The sequence below is a fragment of the Psittacula echo genome (genome assembly GCF_963264785.1).
Source record: "Psittacula echo genome assembly, chromosome: 7".
Classification (NCBI taxonomy): Eukaryota; Metazoa; Chordata; class Aves; order Psittaciformes; family Psittacidae; genus Psittacula; species Psittacula echo.
In genome coordinates this window covers 56,504,189-56,519,938 of record NC_137740.1, presented here as the reverse complement: position 1 = coordinate 56,519,938, position 15,750 = coordinate 56,504,189, and the positions used below count along the sequence as shown (strand labels likewise).

The 15,750-nt window shown below is 37.1% G+C and overlaps 1 protein-coding gene across 1 annotated transcript in view; it reads right to left on the bottom strand.

Moving 5' to 3' along the window:
• Nucleotides 1-1,259: 1,259 nt before the first annotated feature.
• BTBD8 (BTB domain containing 8) overlaps nt 1,260-15,750 on the bottom strand; it is a gene marked incomplete at both ends in the record, with an annotated part of 33,235 nt that continues 18,744 nt past the window's right edge. The window contains 9 exons of the mRNA XM_080623718.1: nt 1,260-1,729; nt 3,042-5,378; nt 6,496-6,635; nt 7,187-7,274; nt 7,606-8,242; nt 9,281-9,342; nt 11,760-11,889; nt 12,935-13,072; nt 13,856-14,038. Coding sequence (XP_080479844.1) covers nt 1,260-1,729; nt 3,042-5,378; nt 6,496-6,635; nt 7,187-7,274; nt 7,606-8,242; nt 9,281-9,342; nt 11,760-11,889; nt 12,935-13,072; nt 13,856-14,038 — 4,185 coding nt within the window. The remainder of the gene's footprint in view (nt 1,730-3,041; nt 5,379-6,495; nt 6,636-7,186; nt 7,275-7,605; nt 8,243-9,280; nt 9,343-11,759; nt 11,890-12,934; nt 13,073-13,855; nt 14,039-15,750) is intronic.

Here is a 15,750-nt window from a genome sequence, read left to right as displayed (position 1 = left end):
ATACTTTCTGTTTAAGCTGTGTGACAGGCAAGCCCTAATATTTTCATAATGCAGATATCTTAGAGGGCCTATGCTTTCCAGGGAAAAAAAACCTGTATGGTTCAGGAGTTCTGACTTTGTAGAAATCACAAATAGTTTCTCCCTCCTTCCTCTGTCAAATCAGAAAAGACAATAAACAGCCCCATCCACACCCAAATTAATAGCCAGACCCATCAGAATAAGCAATACTGAGAAGTATATTGTATTTCACTCTTAGTCAGAAGAAATGTTATGTTGACATCTAGTCTTTAAATAAAAGCTACACTACAGAGGTATTAATGAGGATGCAAGAATCCTGTTAGCCCTCCAAAAATGTAGCACCTATGAGGACAAAACCAAATTCCTGAGAATCTTGCTGTGCCTCAGGCTGTGCCAGAAGGGTGCAAGTGTAATGAATTCATGACTTCAGACTGAGATACACTTTTGGAGATGCTAGACATGCTGGTTTTTAGAAAAGGACCAGCATTCTACCAACTCCTCTGAATACATGCGCTATGCCATTACAGATATTTACTTTAATATTGCATTTTTAAGAAAGAAGCGGTGCTGTTCCTGTAGCACAGACCCTCTGAAGTCTTGTATTTAAAGAAAAGACAATTTAAATAATTTATTGGAAATTTCTAAACAAAGCAAACCCAAAATACAAAAAAAATAAAATCTGGAAGAAATGGATGAAACAAGCTGCTCATATTAATATGGCCCAAGGCAGATGGATACTGAAATGTTTTCTTTGAATGTAAGTATGTATTTCCATTATTTAAAGCAGCGTTGGCACACATCACCTTTCAACACAACCATTCTGTATCTTTATTATTGTAAAATTAAGTCACCATATAGAGAGAAGAGGGAAAAAAAAGGAGAATAGCTCTACTAATTGTGCAGTCATCTTGAAATTCTTGGTCAGTCAGAAGATTAGATATCAAAAAGGAAGATAAAAGTGAAGGTGGAAACCAAGATTTTTCTTTCATGTCATCTAATTTTTCTAACAGTCCTAGAAAATACATGCTCAAAGTTCATTTTTAGAAAAGACATACATTTAACTCTTGAAAAATTATTGTACTTGCAATTAAATCTAGATTATAAATAAACATATTTACCTCATAATACCAGAAAGATTGCCTCAGTATCAAGAATTGCTTGTTCTTGACTGATGCAGTATCATTATTGTATGGAAACAACTCATCAAAAATAAGATTTGGGGAATGGGGTTGGAGTTCACCTTAATGATGGGTTTCCAGTTCAAGAATTGTCCATTCCCCTTGAGGGGACGAGCAGTCTTCAGATGAAAAGCTTGCCACTGTAATGCTTGCTGAAGAATCATCAAGTGGAGACATTAGTTCAGTCCACCTGCTGAATGTGTCAACTTGTGACGTACCCTGAGGATTCGAACCATCTCGTGCCAGAAACAGTGTCTGATTGATGAGACATTGTGCTAGGTTAAGGTCTTCAGGAACAGAGTTTTTGAACCCGATGTTTGAGTCCTGCTCAGATAACAATTGCCTGAGAAGAGTCCAGTCCTGTTCCGCAAACTGCTGATCTTCAAAATCCACATCTAGAACTGCTGTTTCCGAATCCATCCTCTGTTCAATTGCTTCTCCAACATCCATCTCATATATTGGAGAAAGGGTTTTTGAAGGCCGATGCTCATACATGCAGGTTTTTGCCATTGTGTCATACTCATCTATGTCTCCTGAAATAATTCACAATACTGTACAATGTAAAAATTGCAGATGATCCTCCCCTCAGGGCTGTGTAGAGCAAAATTTAACTCATTCAAGAAGGACAATCCAACCAGGTTAAAAAAAGGGGGATGGAAGGTTATACAAAATCGACAACATCTGAGGCATTTATTTCCTATATAAAAACCAAAGTATCATTTATAAATTAAGTTAAAGCAGCGATCATCACTGGTAATTAACAATAACCTCCAGAATTAGTTTCTGATACAGAAAATGACAACGTCAGTATACACTTAATGCACATGAAATTCCTCATTTACTACATAAATTAAATTTAGACCAGGAGGTGCATGGAAGGAATTAATAGAGAATGGTGACTTAAGCTATGCCAGCTTAGAAGAGATTTAAAAGGAAAAATGTTTATCCACAGGCTTATTTCTACACTGCACATGCAAGGGCAGCTGCAGGCAAGGGCAAACAAACTTAAAGAAAACCAGTACAACTTTTAATGTCTTGTTCTGTGGTCTGGCTGAACATAGATCATCAGCATTTCATTCCTCTTGAATACACAATAGTAATGAACACTATTGTATATTTGTGATGGGATAAACAGACTGAATTACTGGTATAAAGAAGACAAAGCACAAAACTAGACAAGTATTCATCTAGCTACATGAAACAGGTTAGAACATTTCTGTATATAAGCATTAGTTCTAAGTATAATCTCTCTTTTAGGAAATAAGCTTTTACTAGTAAAATTGAGAATTTTTGACGTAAGTTCTAAATGTTCAAACCTGCTCCCACTGATGTATATGGCAAATACTCAGTTATATTCAGTGGGAGAAGGATCCAAATTTGTGTTTAATATATAAATAAATAAATTACAATAATAATAATGCATATAGCTGTTCAGGTAAACAGTTCAGTGCCCTTTAGTTAAGGTTATTACTGTAGTTATTGCACATCCCATTCAGACATACTATACGTTGTCAAGCAGACAAAACAAATACTGAGATTCCATCAAAAGCTGATGCTGTCAATGTTAGATTGGATCAAAAATAACTGAAGTACAGACAACTGCATCCAATCTTTTAGCATTACATAAACTCTCTTTTCTTGTAATGAAGTTTCTCATTGACCAGCAGGGTATTGACGGATATTTCAAACAGACAAGCATTCATTACCCAAGTGAAATACTTAAAAATAGTTAATATAGTTTCAGCCAAAATTACTTCAGTTCAGGATTCAATCCCAGACAAATTGCCAAAGCTCTCCCTATTAATTTGCTTTGAATTACTGAATGTTTCTATTTCTATACATTACCTGGAAGTAAATCAGTATTAGCGCATTCAGTAGTTGCTGGTTGACTGTCTCTCACTTGACCTTCTTGAGTCAGTAGTTGATTCTTACTGGCTTCTATGGGTTTTACAGAGCTGCTCTTCTGCACATCAGAATTAGCTTCTCTCTGATGAAGATCCAAATGACAAGGTCTTTCTTGAGATTTTGCATCATTGTCTAAGTACTTATTGCACTGGTTAAATTCGCTTGCCACCTCATTCTTCATGTTTGCTTTCTGTTTTTCTCCTGGACACGGACTAGCTGCTGAGCATACTTTCTCTGGGCAGTTTTGTTCAGTCATTGAAACATCTTGATCCCCCTTCCCTGGGATTTCAGTGCCATGAGGATGTAGGAGAGGACTTTCACTTTTATCTGATTTATTGTCTCTCTCTTTATGCTGTTTGGAATCCAGGAATCCATCTTCAATTTCCAGTGAGTATCCTGAATAGAAAGTATTTCCATGGTGCTCTTGAGAAACACTGTCAAATACTTCTGAAGGAGTAAGAGAATCTATTGAATGCTGACGTGAAGTATGAGAGTCCACTCTATCATCAGTTCCCAATTCTTCACATTCATCTACAGAAAGTAAAACGGATCGTTTGAAGTTTTTAGTTTTAGGGAACTCTTGACTTGCAGCATCATTTTCTGTTGCATCTTCAAAAGCTAAATTATCGATTCCTTGGAACTGCTGAGTAGGAACATTTGGTGGAGGAAGTTTTTCTGCAACATTCTCTGCTTCAGATCTGTCATCTTCTGTTTCATCAGCAGAAGAAGAAACCTGGTCTGCTTCCTGAGTAAACTGTGTGTTACTGAAAGTAGAACTTTTGCTTTCTCTAGTATTGGTCCTCGCACTTTCTTGATGGGACCAAATTTCAGGTCTTTTTCTTGGTATTTCATCATCACTTGTTGAATTAACACGGAAGAGATCAGAACCCTCTTTTTTCATTTTCACTTCTATTCTTAGGCTGCTGTCATAAATTTTTAATTCCTCGGGTGTACTTGTGTCACTGCTGCTTCTTCCGAGAAAATCATGGCATAACGTAGTGCTGCATTTAGAAATGCCTCTTTCATTGGATCCTTCATCATCCTGAGAGCCCCCTGCATCATAATCTTCTGATCTTGGCTTTATATCATCAGAGGATGTGGTTGCACTGCCAGTATCTGATTCAGGACTCTCTTTTGGATCTAGTGCACCAGTACTCCAGTGGTCCATGAAGGGAATTTGTGCATTTTCATTGTTTTCTGGCATTTCTGTAGGATCTATAGGCTCTGTGTAACTAGGCGAATATTTTTCTGTTATTTGTTCTGTGGAACATTCTGAAACATCATCTAAATCTGCTGAAGCTGATTTGTATTCAGTCAAGGCTGATGTGTCACACAGCTCATCAGCTGTAAGAAGTTCTTCCATATGAAGCTGAGGAGATGATGTCTCATCCTCTTCATTGGTTCTGGTTCTGGAAAAGCTTTGTAAAGCATTTTCACCATGGTTAACACCTGTTTCAGAGTTTAATGGATCACTTTGTTCACTACAGACTTCTGTTGATTTTGAATATTTCACCGGTTCTCCTGAACCAGTGGCCTTTGGATTCATTTCCTTGGAAAAATCTGAGTATCCATCACTGGAAGACTGTGTGTGACAGGGAACTTCAACTGTCTTATCTTTCTGTGTATATTCCATCTGTTTAATTCCAGTCTGATCTCCACAGATTTGACTTGCTTCCTTTCCATTTTGCAGTGCAACATGCAGTTGAGACGTAGCTTCTTCTGTAATTAGAGATGATTTGGATTGTATTTTATTTTCCACATTTTCAGAAGGATCTGGCAATTTTTGTTTAATGGACTGACAGGGTGCCAGCAGTTTATCTTCCCTGCTACTCTGCATCCCAGGTTTTAAAGCTTCACTTTGCTTTGCAGAACAGCATTCATTATTGTCATCAGGCATATTTTTTTCAAGTTTCTGTCCTGAACTTCTGTGCTCAGAGGTGTGCATGTTCTTCTGGACAACAGGAGACTCACTCCTGGGATGTTTTGGGGCAGAGGACTGAGATTTTAATACAGACTGCCCAGCTGTTTTCATTTTTGGGTCTTTACTATTTGTAATCTCAGCGTGATCTTTCATCTTTGATGAAACCGCAGTTTTAGGGGTTATTTTTGCAGTGGCTTTTGCTACAGGTGTTTGTGACTGCTTAACACTCTTCTTCTTGGCTGAAGGATGTTTTTCTGGGTGTGCTGTCTGAACCAGATGTTGTAATACAGATTTTTCTTCATTATGTTTTGGGGACATTCCTGATTTCAGTGAATTGGGTGATTCCCCCTGAGGTCCTAATAAACAGTGAAAAAAAAGAGACTATAAAGATTGTATGTGCCAGTAAAAAGTATATTCACCAAATTTATGTTGGTGTTTGTTTAAGCTGAGAAGCAAGTTATGCATCTTTTTATGTAACTAAAGGATTTAAGACTTGTTAAAGAATTAAGAATTGAGATCTTAAACAGTAGACAAAAATACCATCTTCCATTTACATGCCATCTTTAAAACCAAAGCACTTCATAGTCAATACATAAAGGAATTACTTCAACCTCTAACTGAAGTAGTCATCACCAGAGCGGAAAGCAGCAGCTAACAGTGCACAGAAGCAGTGCACAGCAGCTTAGCACAGGAAGTGAGAAGTACTGTATTCAGTTTATATTGTACAGGAAATGAAAGCAGGCAGAAAATAATTACATTAGTTATAATGTGATTAGAATACCAGAATTGATGTCCCTGCTCAGTCAGCAAATACTGCAAAATCTTTAATGACCACAAATTGACAGGAGCTGTGTTTTCCATATCATAATGCATTTAAGATAATATAACTTGAATATTCTTCCCTCCCCAGTAAGTGCCCAGTCCAAATGGAATTAACGAGTTCCATCCTTTAATGCTTTATATCTTTCTCGAACAGGGTTTCCTCTCTGTGGTCTTCAGTGTTTTTGCCCACACTTGATAAATATAGCTGTAGAAATCAAGTATATGTGGGGTAGGTCAGTATTGGTAGTGCTCCTCCTAGAGGAGATGATCAAGAAAGGAAGGCATAAGCATAAAGGAGTCTGCATGCCACATCTTTGGTGCATACTAGAAATGCTTGACCTACAGAATTGCTGTTGAAGTCGGGCATGGTTCCAAGTGCTGAAGTGCAAGGGATCAGCAAATAAAAGACTGCAAAGCAGATTAAACAAGCCGAAGAAAACACCAATTGGCAGTGAAGACCATCTTTTAAATATTTTTAAGTTGACACACATTCATTTGCATTTTATAATTAAGGATTTGCCAAAAGTTAAACATGGAAAATACTCAGAATTGTTCAGAAGATTTTGCCAAATGCTTGTGCTGAGGGAAAGACAGAGACACAAAGTGTTGCATGATAATGGCAGACCATTTCATTGCCGTATGAAACTTTACCTTGGTTCTTGGGAGAATTGGTAGGTGTGTTTTGAGCCTTTTGCTGTGCTGCAGAATTGCTACTCACATTCACTTTTTTCTTGAGAACGCCTTGTACATTTTGTTCATTACAACCCTTTCCAGTTGATTTTTTGGTCAGACTGCAAAGAAATTATTATATCCATTATTTCCAAGCTTTTCTAGCAATGTTTAAATTGTACTTAACCAATATATATGTGTGCATATTAAAACGCATATAGACATTGAAAATGCAACCTAAAGCCATACTTCTTGAAAACTAAACCTGTATGCGTGGATATACTTTTACATATATAAATACGCAGTTGACCCTTTTTGGAGTGCTTTAACTGTCTTCCTGTCCAGTTTAATCTAAGCTATCCCAGAAATAGTAAGTTTACAACACCTTGTATGGTCATTTACTGTTCCAGTATGGAGAATTCTGAATGACCTATAACAATTTTAACATGATCAGTATGAAACAATCCCAACGCAAAAGCCAAGCCAGTTTTACCTTTACAACGTTTCCAATAGCTAACTCAAATGGTTTTGGAAATAACATATGATAGACAACCATTCTCAGATAAAAAAAAAACATGTTCACTTAACGATAAGTTTAATAGTTCAACTGAAACTTCTTTGCACAAACATATACACACACAGATGTAAAGCAGCACATTGATTTGTAACAGACCTGCTTGTGGTGACATTGGCCTCAAGCTCAGTCTTTTTGGTTTTGTTGGTGGCTCCATTTGGTGTTTTCACAGATGACTTTGTTTTCACTATTGTAAAGTAAATTCATAGTTAATTATCGGGGAGAAATGTATTGCATGTAAGTATTCAAAAAATCCAATATATTATGATCAGCTAGTGAAAACAGCATGGATGCTAAACTTGCAGAACTTCTACCATTTTATATGGCTATCAGTTCATCATAGAGTCAATTAATAGAGGAGAAATTTAATATTCTTAAGTTAATATTAATTTAGGTGAAAAAGGTGACACCAGTCTAGAGTAGGTTTTTTAAAAGCTTCCTAGGCTGGTTTTCAGTTTGTGACCAGTCTGGGACAAGTCAGAAGTGGACTTCTAAAACACAGGAAGTAAATAAATTACCTGTCTGTTTTTTCCCTTCCTCTACCAATTTCTCGTCTTTGGGTTCCTCAGTCTGTTCACTCGCAGTCTGGTTATCTGTGTTTGAGTTTGGGGACTTGCTGGAGGTTCCTGCCACAGTCACTGAGGAGGGAGATTCCTTCCCTGTGGGTTTTTTCAATGGCTTTGTTTTAATCTGCATGCTTGAAGTTACTGACAGCACTTTAGGTCTGGCACCTGCAGTTTTTCCTTCATGGTTCTTTAGTCCTTTGCCACTTCCTGAATTTTTTTGGCCACTTGCAGATGATGTCTTTTCTATCTCTTGCTTGGTAAGCATGCTTTCAGCCTTTACATTTCCATTATTTTCTGGTTTAGTTCTTATGACAGCTCTAGCCTTTGGTGAAGCAGCTTTTTCCCCAGGTTTAGAATCCTTAGTAATCTTGGAAACTATTTTTTTGCCATCTTTCCCCTTTATATCCTCATGCTTTGAAGCCTTATTAACACTGTTTCTATTGGTGCTAGCTGTATGTCCAGATGCTCCTAATCCATCAGATTTCATTTTATCCTGATTAGTGGAAGAATCTCCCCAGCAATCTTTCTTGCTGTGTTCTATCAAGGAAGTATTCCTTATACCAACAGATTCAGTAAGAGATTTGTTTAGCTAGGAAAAAAAGAGTCAAGAAAACGAAACAAAACAGAAGGCATTAATAACAAACTATCTTTCACTTCTGAAACACAGCTACTTTTTAAGTAGTACACAAATCTAAAGCAATGAAAGTCAGCATAAAAATAACTTAAAAAATACTTTTTCAGCTCAGATTGCTGGCTTGCAAAGATACAACAGTGCCAGAAATAACTAGAGTGAATAGTGCTGTATATAGAGGATGTAGAAATAGCTAAGTAGAGTTTGCTTTTACTTTGGACACATTACTCTGTAATGTTTTTATTATTAGTATCTGCTGAAGTAGGAAGGCTTTGTTGAGTTGGATGTGCATATTTTCCAAAGGAAGTGAAGACTTACGAATTCTTACAAACATAAAACCAAAAATACATACATCTGATTTATAATACATGATGTTTTTAACCATTACCAACAGTGTATCCAACCAGATAAGTGACAGTATTAATTCTCTCGAGTGAAGAAATATACTGAAACATGGGAGAATTAAGTGCATGAAATGGAATCTTTATGATACCAATGCCATTGTAATGTATCCAGACTGTCAAATCATATGAAACCCGTAACGGTGTTCTACCAAATAGTACTGTAGTTTTGAGTGTGAGTCTCGGTAGATGAGTTGTTGAGAGCAGTAGAAAGTATTTTTTCAGGGCAGGGAGTGAATCAGACTCAATGACTTGCAATGGTAGCAGAGATTCATTAGCTCAGTAGCTCTGGGAAACAAATCAGTTTCATTATGTAGCAACAGGGGAATGTGAGGTTCTGAACACAAATTCCTGCCTTTTATTTGAGCTTATCTGCTTGACAATGTAGCAGAGTATAAGCTGAGTCCTAAAATGTTTTCAGTTCTGGACATAACTGATTCTGCAGAAGTAACAGCTCACCAAAACCCCAGAAATTTTTCAAAAGCAAGTTCCATTAAATGATATAACAAATTAATACATAATTTACAACACACGATGAAAATAGTTTTGTTTGCAAGTTCCTGAATATTTTTAATGTTTGGATATAAATGTTTACCTGAGAACTAGTGAATACAGGTTTTTTGCCAAGTCTTCGGTCATCACCCTTGTCAAATGCAGCTGTGAAAGGAACAAGTAGTTTCTTTACTATTCAGCAGGAAAGAAAAGAGACAGAAAACAATCCAGGCTACTCAACTAACATCATCTGAAGTCAGAAAGCAGTTCTTTGGGTCCTGTAACTATTCTAGGAAGGCTAATTTTGGTGACATGGCAAATTTTATGTGGAAATACATGGGTTTATGTTCAGAATAGAAAAATGTGGTATCTGTAATGAAGTCATGTGGCCATAAGGAAGTTGTTTAACTGTTCAGTTTCCCACAAGACACACTTTTGTTTATCCAAGCTTAGCTCACTTGGAGCAGTGTACTGAGAGCATTGGAAGTGTGCACCATTTAGAAAAAAGAAGATTTTTAAATGTAGAGTACTCATGACTTTAAGGTGACATACTGTACTTTATAGAATATTTCTTTATAAAGAAGAGATTAATTACATTCAGTTATATTAGTTTTCAGAAGCGGTTATAGCTAAAATATCTACATATACACAGTAAAGATCACAGTGCCTCTTTAGATAGCATGCAGTGTCATATCATGAGAGTTATCCCTGTGATTGTCATGTGGAATTTTCAGGCAGTGAATGCCTGTCTTTTGACTGCTCTGTGAGGGAAGCATTTTTCAATAAAGCATTTAAATCAATTGCGCTTGTAGGATACAAAAGGGATATTTATAGGCACTGTACAGAGCCAGCAGCAGTAAGGTTTCATTTTTGTTTGCATTAATATTTCAGCTGAAAAAAGGCATTTAAAAATGTAAACGTTCAGTGCCTCATGTTTGTGCATAGTTTATGTATATTTTATGTATAACAAAAAGCTGCTGAATTCTTATTGAAGATATTAAAACTAATTTTTCTACAGGTCTGTAAAAAAAGTCACACAAAAGGTATTGTGAAAATGGCACCCCAGGGACCTAATCCTTTTTCTAGCAATGACTCTGCACATTAATACGTATCAATATATTAAGTCAAAATCCATATAAACTTTATGCCTAAGAAAACACATGAAATGAAAAATACCATCTGTCTTCTTTCGGCATTTTTCTTTCCCTGTTACATCCCTCTAATTCTATGTAGGTTAAACCTCCAGAAGATAAACCACTACCAGAAATCTTTTAAGTTGAAAGTTGATTTAAGTTATCTTACACATGCTTAATCTGAAGATTAAAGTGTGTCTGTTAGTATGGTGTGATCTCTTTGCCTGTAATTAAACCCAGATAGTTTATGCAAACATCTCAGCCTGTTTACACATAAAATGTATGGTAGCTCGGAGTTATAATGTAATCTAAAAGAAAACAAAACAATTTCTGGCAAGATGGAGTTTGGACAACTAAGGCACACCTTTTTTTGTATTGAAAGCACTAGTGCAAAGCAGCCTAAACATTATCTACAGTAAGGACAAAATCATTCTGAAAATAAAACACCCCAAAGGCAGCTCCTCAGCTTCTGGAGGGTTTTATAATCCAGAAAGAAATCATAAACCTGTTTCATACAGTAGCAATGAATGTTATTTGACTACATGCCTAAATCATTCTTAGAGAGACATTCACTGCATCTTTCCCTCAGTATGTAATTTCAGAATACGTTTTTTATCTACCTATAGGTGTAAACAATTTTGTAACTATCAAATCCTAAGCTATTAATATCCTTTTAACAAAGAAGGTACCAAAATGTTTCTTTCTCCTTTGAATCAGAAGTGATTTCTTTTCTAACACTGTACTGTCAGAGCTAATATTCAACCATAACCTGAACTCCATCACCACATCCCCAGCATACTTGTGTACTTCAAAACAAAGAAACCTTCAGAACAAAACCTCCTTTTTGTTGGAAATGCTGCCTGTTAAAATCTTGAGAGAACACTATGCAGCTCCTTAGGGGCTCTCTGCAGCAGCATGCACAATATCACAATACCAATCAACTGTGAAGTCAAGCTGTCTGCATTTACTGACAGTGCATGAGAGAAGCATTATGCAAGAGACAGCAATGTTTATACCTTATGCAGAAATCAAGAAAGGATAAAAGTGGAATTTATAGAATCAGTAATCTGCTTTGTGCAAATTTCATTCATGTCCAGTGCTTATCTCCTTAAAAATGAGACAGCTAAGGTTTTTCATCCTATTGCAGTATTTTCAATAGTTCAGAGCAGCTGTAAATAAGAACAGAATCAATGTACATGGGTTTGGTTCCTATTATGTACACTCCTAAAAAGAAGAGCAGGGGAGACTTTTCACAGAAAATGACTTACTGATTTCCATGTTTGAAACTAGGTAACCATGCTATCATACTCCTGTTCTAAAATATGCCTTCAAAAACCTACAGCATCATAATTTTTGCTTTAATTTCTATCTGGCATTAGAACACTGCCTACATTTTATCTACTAAACAAATAGATAAAAAATTTTAATGCCATTTGAAGCCAGCCATACCTGCTTGTATTTTCTGTTGGTGGTCTGGCCTCATCAGCTTCCAGCTTTCCGTGTGACGAACAGCATAAAAAGACTGAACCAGGAAGACCCAGAGCTTATCACGCAGCGCCTGGATCTTGCACGTAAAACCCTGTGTTCAAGTAACAAATCAGCAGCTGGCGAGGGGCAGATTGTCATAGCAACCAGTCATTATTCCTTTCAGAATCTACTTACTCCCTAAGCTAGATCAATGATGTCATCACTTATATTTTATAATGGTCTGGGAGATAGAGATGCTGGTTTTGAAGGATTAGTGCTCACCACAGTGATTTTTACAGCACTTGAAAACCAAGGCATACTACAACACTACAGAACACCACATTGCTCTTTTTTCCCCCTTCCCCTTTTCCCATTTCTTTTAATTCTAAATGAACCCCATAACAGCCCTTTACTGTCAGCTGTGTCACAACAAGGTCAAATCCTCTAGGGAAAAATAATGTATCTGATTAAATTTTCATTGCTTTTACCAAGATGATCTACAATAGCACCAGATTGTAGTAATTCATTTTGCATTTATTTTTCATTCTCTGTCATTCTATTTATGAATTGTCCTCAGCATTACAGACAACCACAGCTTAAATAGCATTATTTAGATTGTGTGGATGTACATGGTATGTTACACACATGGAGACTGACACCTCCCCCAGTCCAAAAAATACACTAGATTAAGAGGCAGCCCTTGCTTCAGGGGGCAGTCTTATTAAACAAAAGTAAATGTAGCTGTGACTTTTACACTAGGGGGGGCAAGGATGCATAGAGAGGAGAATAAATTCTCTTCCCCTCTAAGTTTAATTTAATGCAACATCTTGATAAGTTCTCATCGCAAATTTAAAGTGACAGCAAAAATCAACAGAGCAGCGGTGCCAGTGGGACTTACATTCTCAGTAATACACAGTAAGGTTTTTATTGCCATAGATAGGGTTTCTCTAACGGAAAAGTGTTAATTTCCACTACACAAATGCCAACATTCGCTGTGCTTCCAATAAGACCTTGGATTTATGCAGATGCTTTTCTGTGTGACCCCAATTGCAGGGCTGAGCCATCCCGGCTCAAAGCACATCATCTGATTTGAACCATTACATGAAACAATACCAGACTAGTTTCTCAGTGCAAACACAGCACATTGAAAAACCTACCATCTCCTTCACGTTTGTGGAGTCCAACAACATATCCACAGCTACAAGGAGAAAGCAGCTGTTTTCATTATTAATACTTTTTTCAGTTGCATTAAAAATCAGTTCTAGAAGGTCAGGTTTGCTGCTCATTGCCTGTGCCTGGGGAAACAACAAAAGGCAGCCGTTTAAAACAAAAGAGTGTACTTCGTATGCAAAAGCATGACTGAGCAGAGGCTCTGCTCTCACGCTGTGCAGGAGGTATTCCAAAGCAGAGCGTCTTCCTTTGTATCCATCCTGTCACCCCACCCCTCTCCAGGCCTCTAGCAAATCATCCTGAGGCCTCTTGTTAACCCGAATTTTAGGGACAAGCACACTGTAATGAATTTACAGCCAAGTGCAACTCTAGATTCAAAGACAGAATGTTTTAACATCTCCCTGTTTATTTATTTTAATTCTCCACATACTAAGTAAATCTTTAATGGGAGAGATGAACCAGCTGCATGACTGGGAATGTTCTCACCAGGACCTGCAGCATTGCCACATTCTAGTACAAGTTTAAGTAGACTGGTAATACAACCATCCCTGTAAGTACATGCTGTTGTTCTAAGGGTCCAAAAGCTTTTTTTGAAGCTTACATATCTACTTATCTCTCCAACACAGGAAGTGTCCCACTAAATTATGTGGAACTTAATTGAGGCACATACCCTGAGTGCAGCATCAACCCTACATATCAAAGTATTAGTGTGCTTTAAAACAACACTGAAAAAACCCCACTCCATAAAAAATCCCATAGCACATCCTAGTTTTTATCTTAAATTTCCATACAATTGTACTTTAAAGCCAGAGTTGAAACTATTTTCCTTATTCGTCAGCCTGAAATGTACAAAGCGTGATACAGTTCCATTCATTCGGAAGCATATTATAGCTTGAGGGCACTTTTACCTGAAGCAGAATAGAGAAGCCTTCACTTTGTACTATGTGTAGGAAGTTTGCCACAATAAATGTTACACATTCCTCCTGTAACTTAGATGCCAAGGCCACAGCTGGCTCTGTCCACTTCACTTGGGGAAGGCTATTGATCAGGCGGTCACTCTCCATCAAAAGGAAAACAGCATTCTTGTGGCTCTTCAGATAAAACAGAAATTAGCCTGTTGCCAAGTAATCACCTAAAGAATTGCTGCTCATAAAATAGCCTCTGTTTAGTTACTGAACACACAGGATGAAATCCTGTATTAATTTTCCTTCTTGAAATAAATCTGAATTTTGATAATTCTGATCATTTTATACCTACCTTTGAAACTAAAGCAGAAAAAGAAAAATCTACTGCTGCTGTTTTGCCCACTGAAGTGTTAGGCAGTGAAGTTCTCTGTAGCTTTTACTGTATTTTTTTCATCTGTGTATCATTACATACTGCAGTCATGAGCAAAATAAGGCACATACTAACTGCAGAAACTGAATTGCAAAAACCCTTTTAGATCACCGAAAAATGAAACAGGTAAGTGAAAGTTTTAGGTGAGTGTGGATGGCCTAGCACTTGGGATACATAAATACCCAAGCATTTTCATAGTTACAAATCCTTTTGCTTTCCTTCAAGGAGTCAGGCATCAAATATTTGTCTTCCCACTGAACTTACTCTCTGTTGGCTAACATTTCGCTAAGAAATGTAACTGTTATTTTTACATTTACATTTAAAACAAGCAAACACATTTGCTAATATTTATTTCCCTGGTCTGTGCCTTGGTTCTTTCATGCACTGCATCAGCACAGCACCTGAAGGCAGCTTCTGCTGGCGAACACATCACTTGAAGAGAACTCACAATGTTTTGTTATCCACGTTAGAATTAGAGCCATTAGAATGTCTGTACTTAATGTGACCGAGCAGATCACTGATAATGATGCAGTAAGATCAGCAACACTGGAGAAAGCAACAGTTCAGATAAATATTTGACACAAAGACACCTACTGTAAATTCAGATTTTAATCTTGGTTGTCCCATGCAAAGTAGAAAGCAGGGAGGATATTATGTATATTATCATTAAAACATAAAATCTGGCCAACCACTGTTCAACTATATTCTACTATTTTACTCATTTGTGGGCAAACCCAGTTTGCTTGTATGCATATAAAGTGGATTAAGTATATGCTTATGGTTTAATCTTGTTCCTGCTGGACTCAATTACAAGCTTTTTGAATGGTCCAGAATTCAGCCCCTGCTCACAAGGCAATAAGCATTTACTCCCATTAGGCACTTCCAGTGAAATATAAAATGCCTTCATTGACTTCTAATTAAATCAGCATGTTGTAGGAGTGGCTCTAACTGAATTTTAATTCTCTTATTATATTTTTCCCCAGCTATCCTAAAGCAGAGTCCACATTACTTAGCTAAAAAACATAAAAGGTAATTTTCTTGCATGTAGTTGAGACATCAGGGGTAAGAACCTGAACAGCATTTTAAACTGCACTCCCATTTTAATGTTTCTGTGTTCATCACTGGGGTTTCCCAGAGACTTTCTGATCAGCAGTCTCTTTTCCTTTGCACCTTTTCTTTCTCCAGAGGGCTGCCCCACATTAACAGAGTTTTACTGTTCCAAGACTGGTAAATGAAGAATCGGTAGAGTCATACTGTTTAGCTGGGTGTAACTGTTAAAAAGTTTTACAGCAGAGAACTGTAGCAGCAAAGAGGATCATAAAACATACAGTAGTCCCTGCAGAATTCATGTCAGACCCTTTATTCCTTCTCCCTCAAGCATCCTTAAGCATTTTTGCAGATTGTGTATAACTTCACTGGGAATTCCACAAGTTTTTGGACTGACTGTCTTAAGAGCCAAGTTAAATGT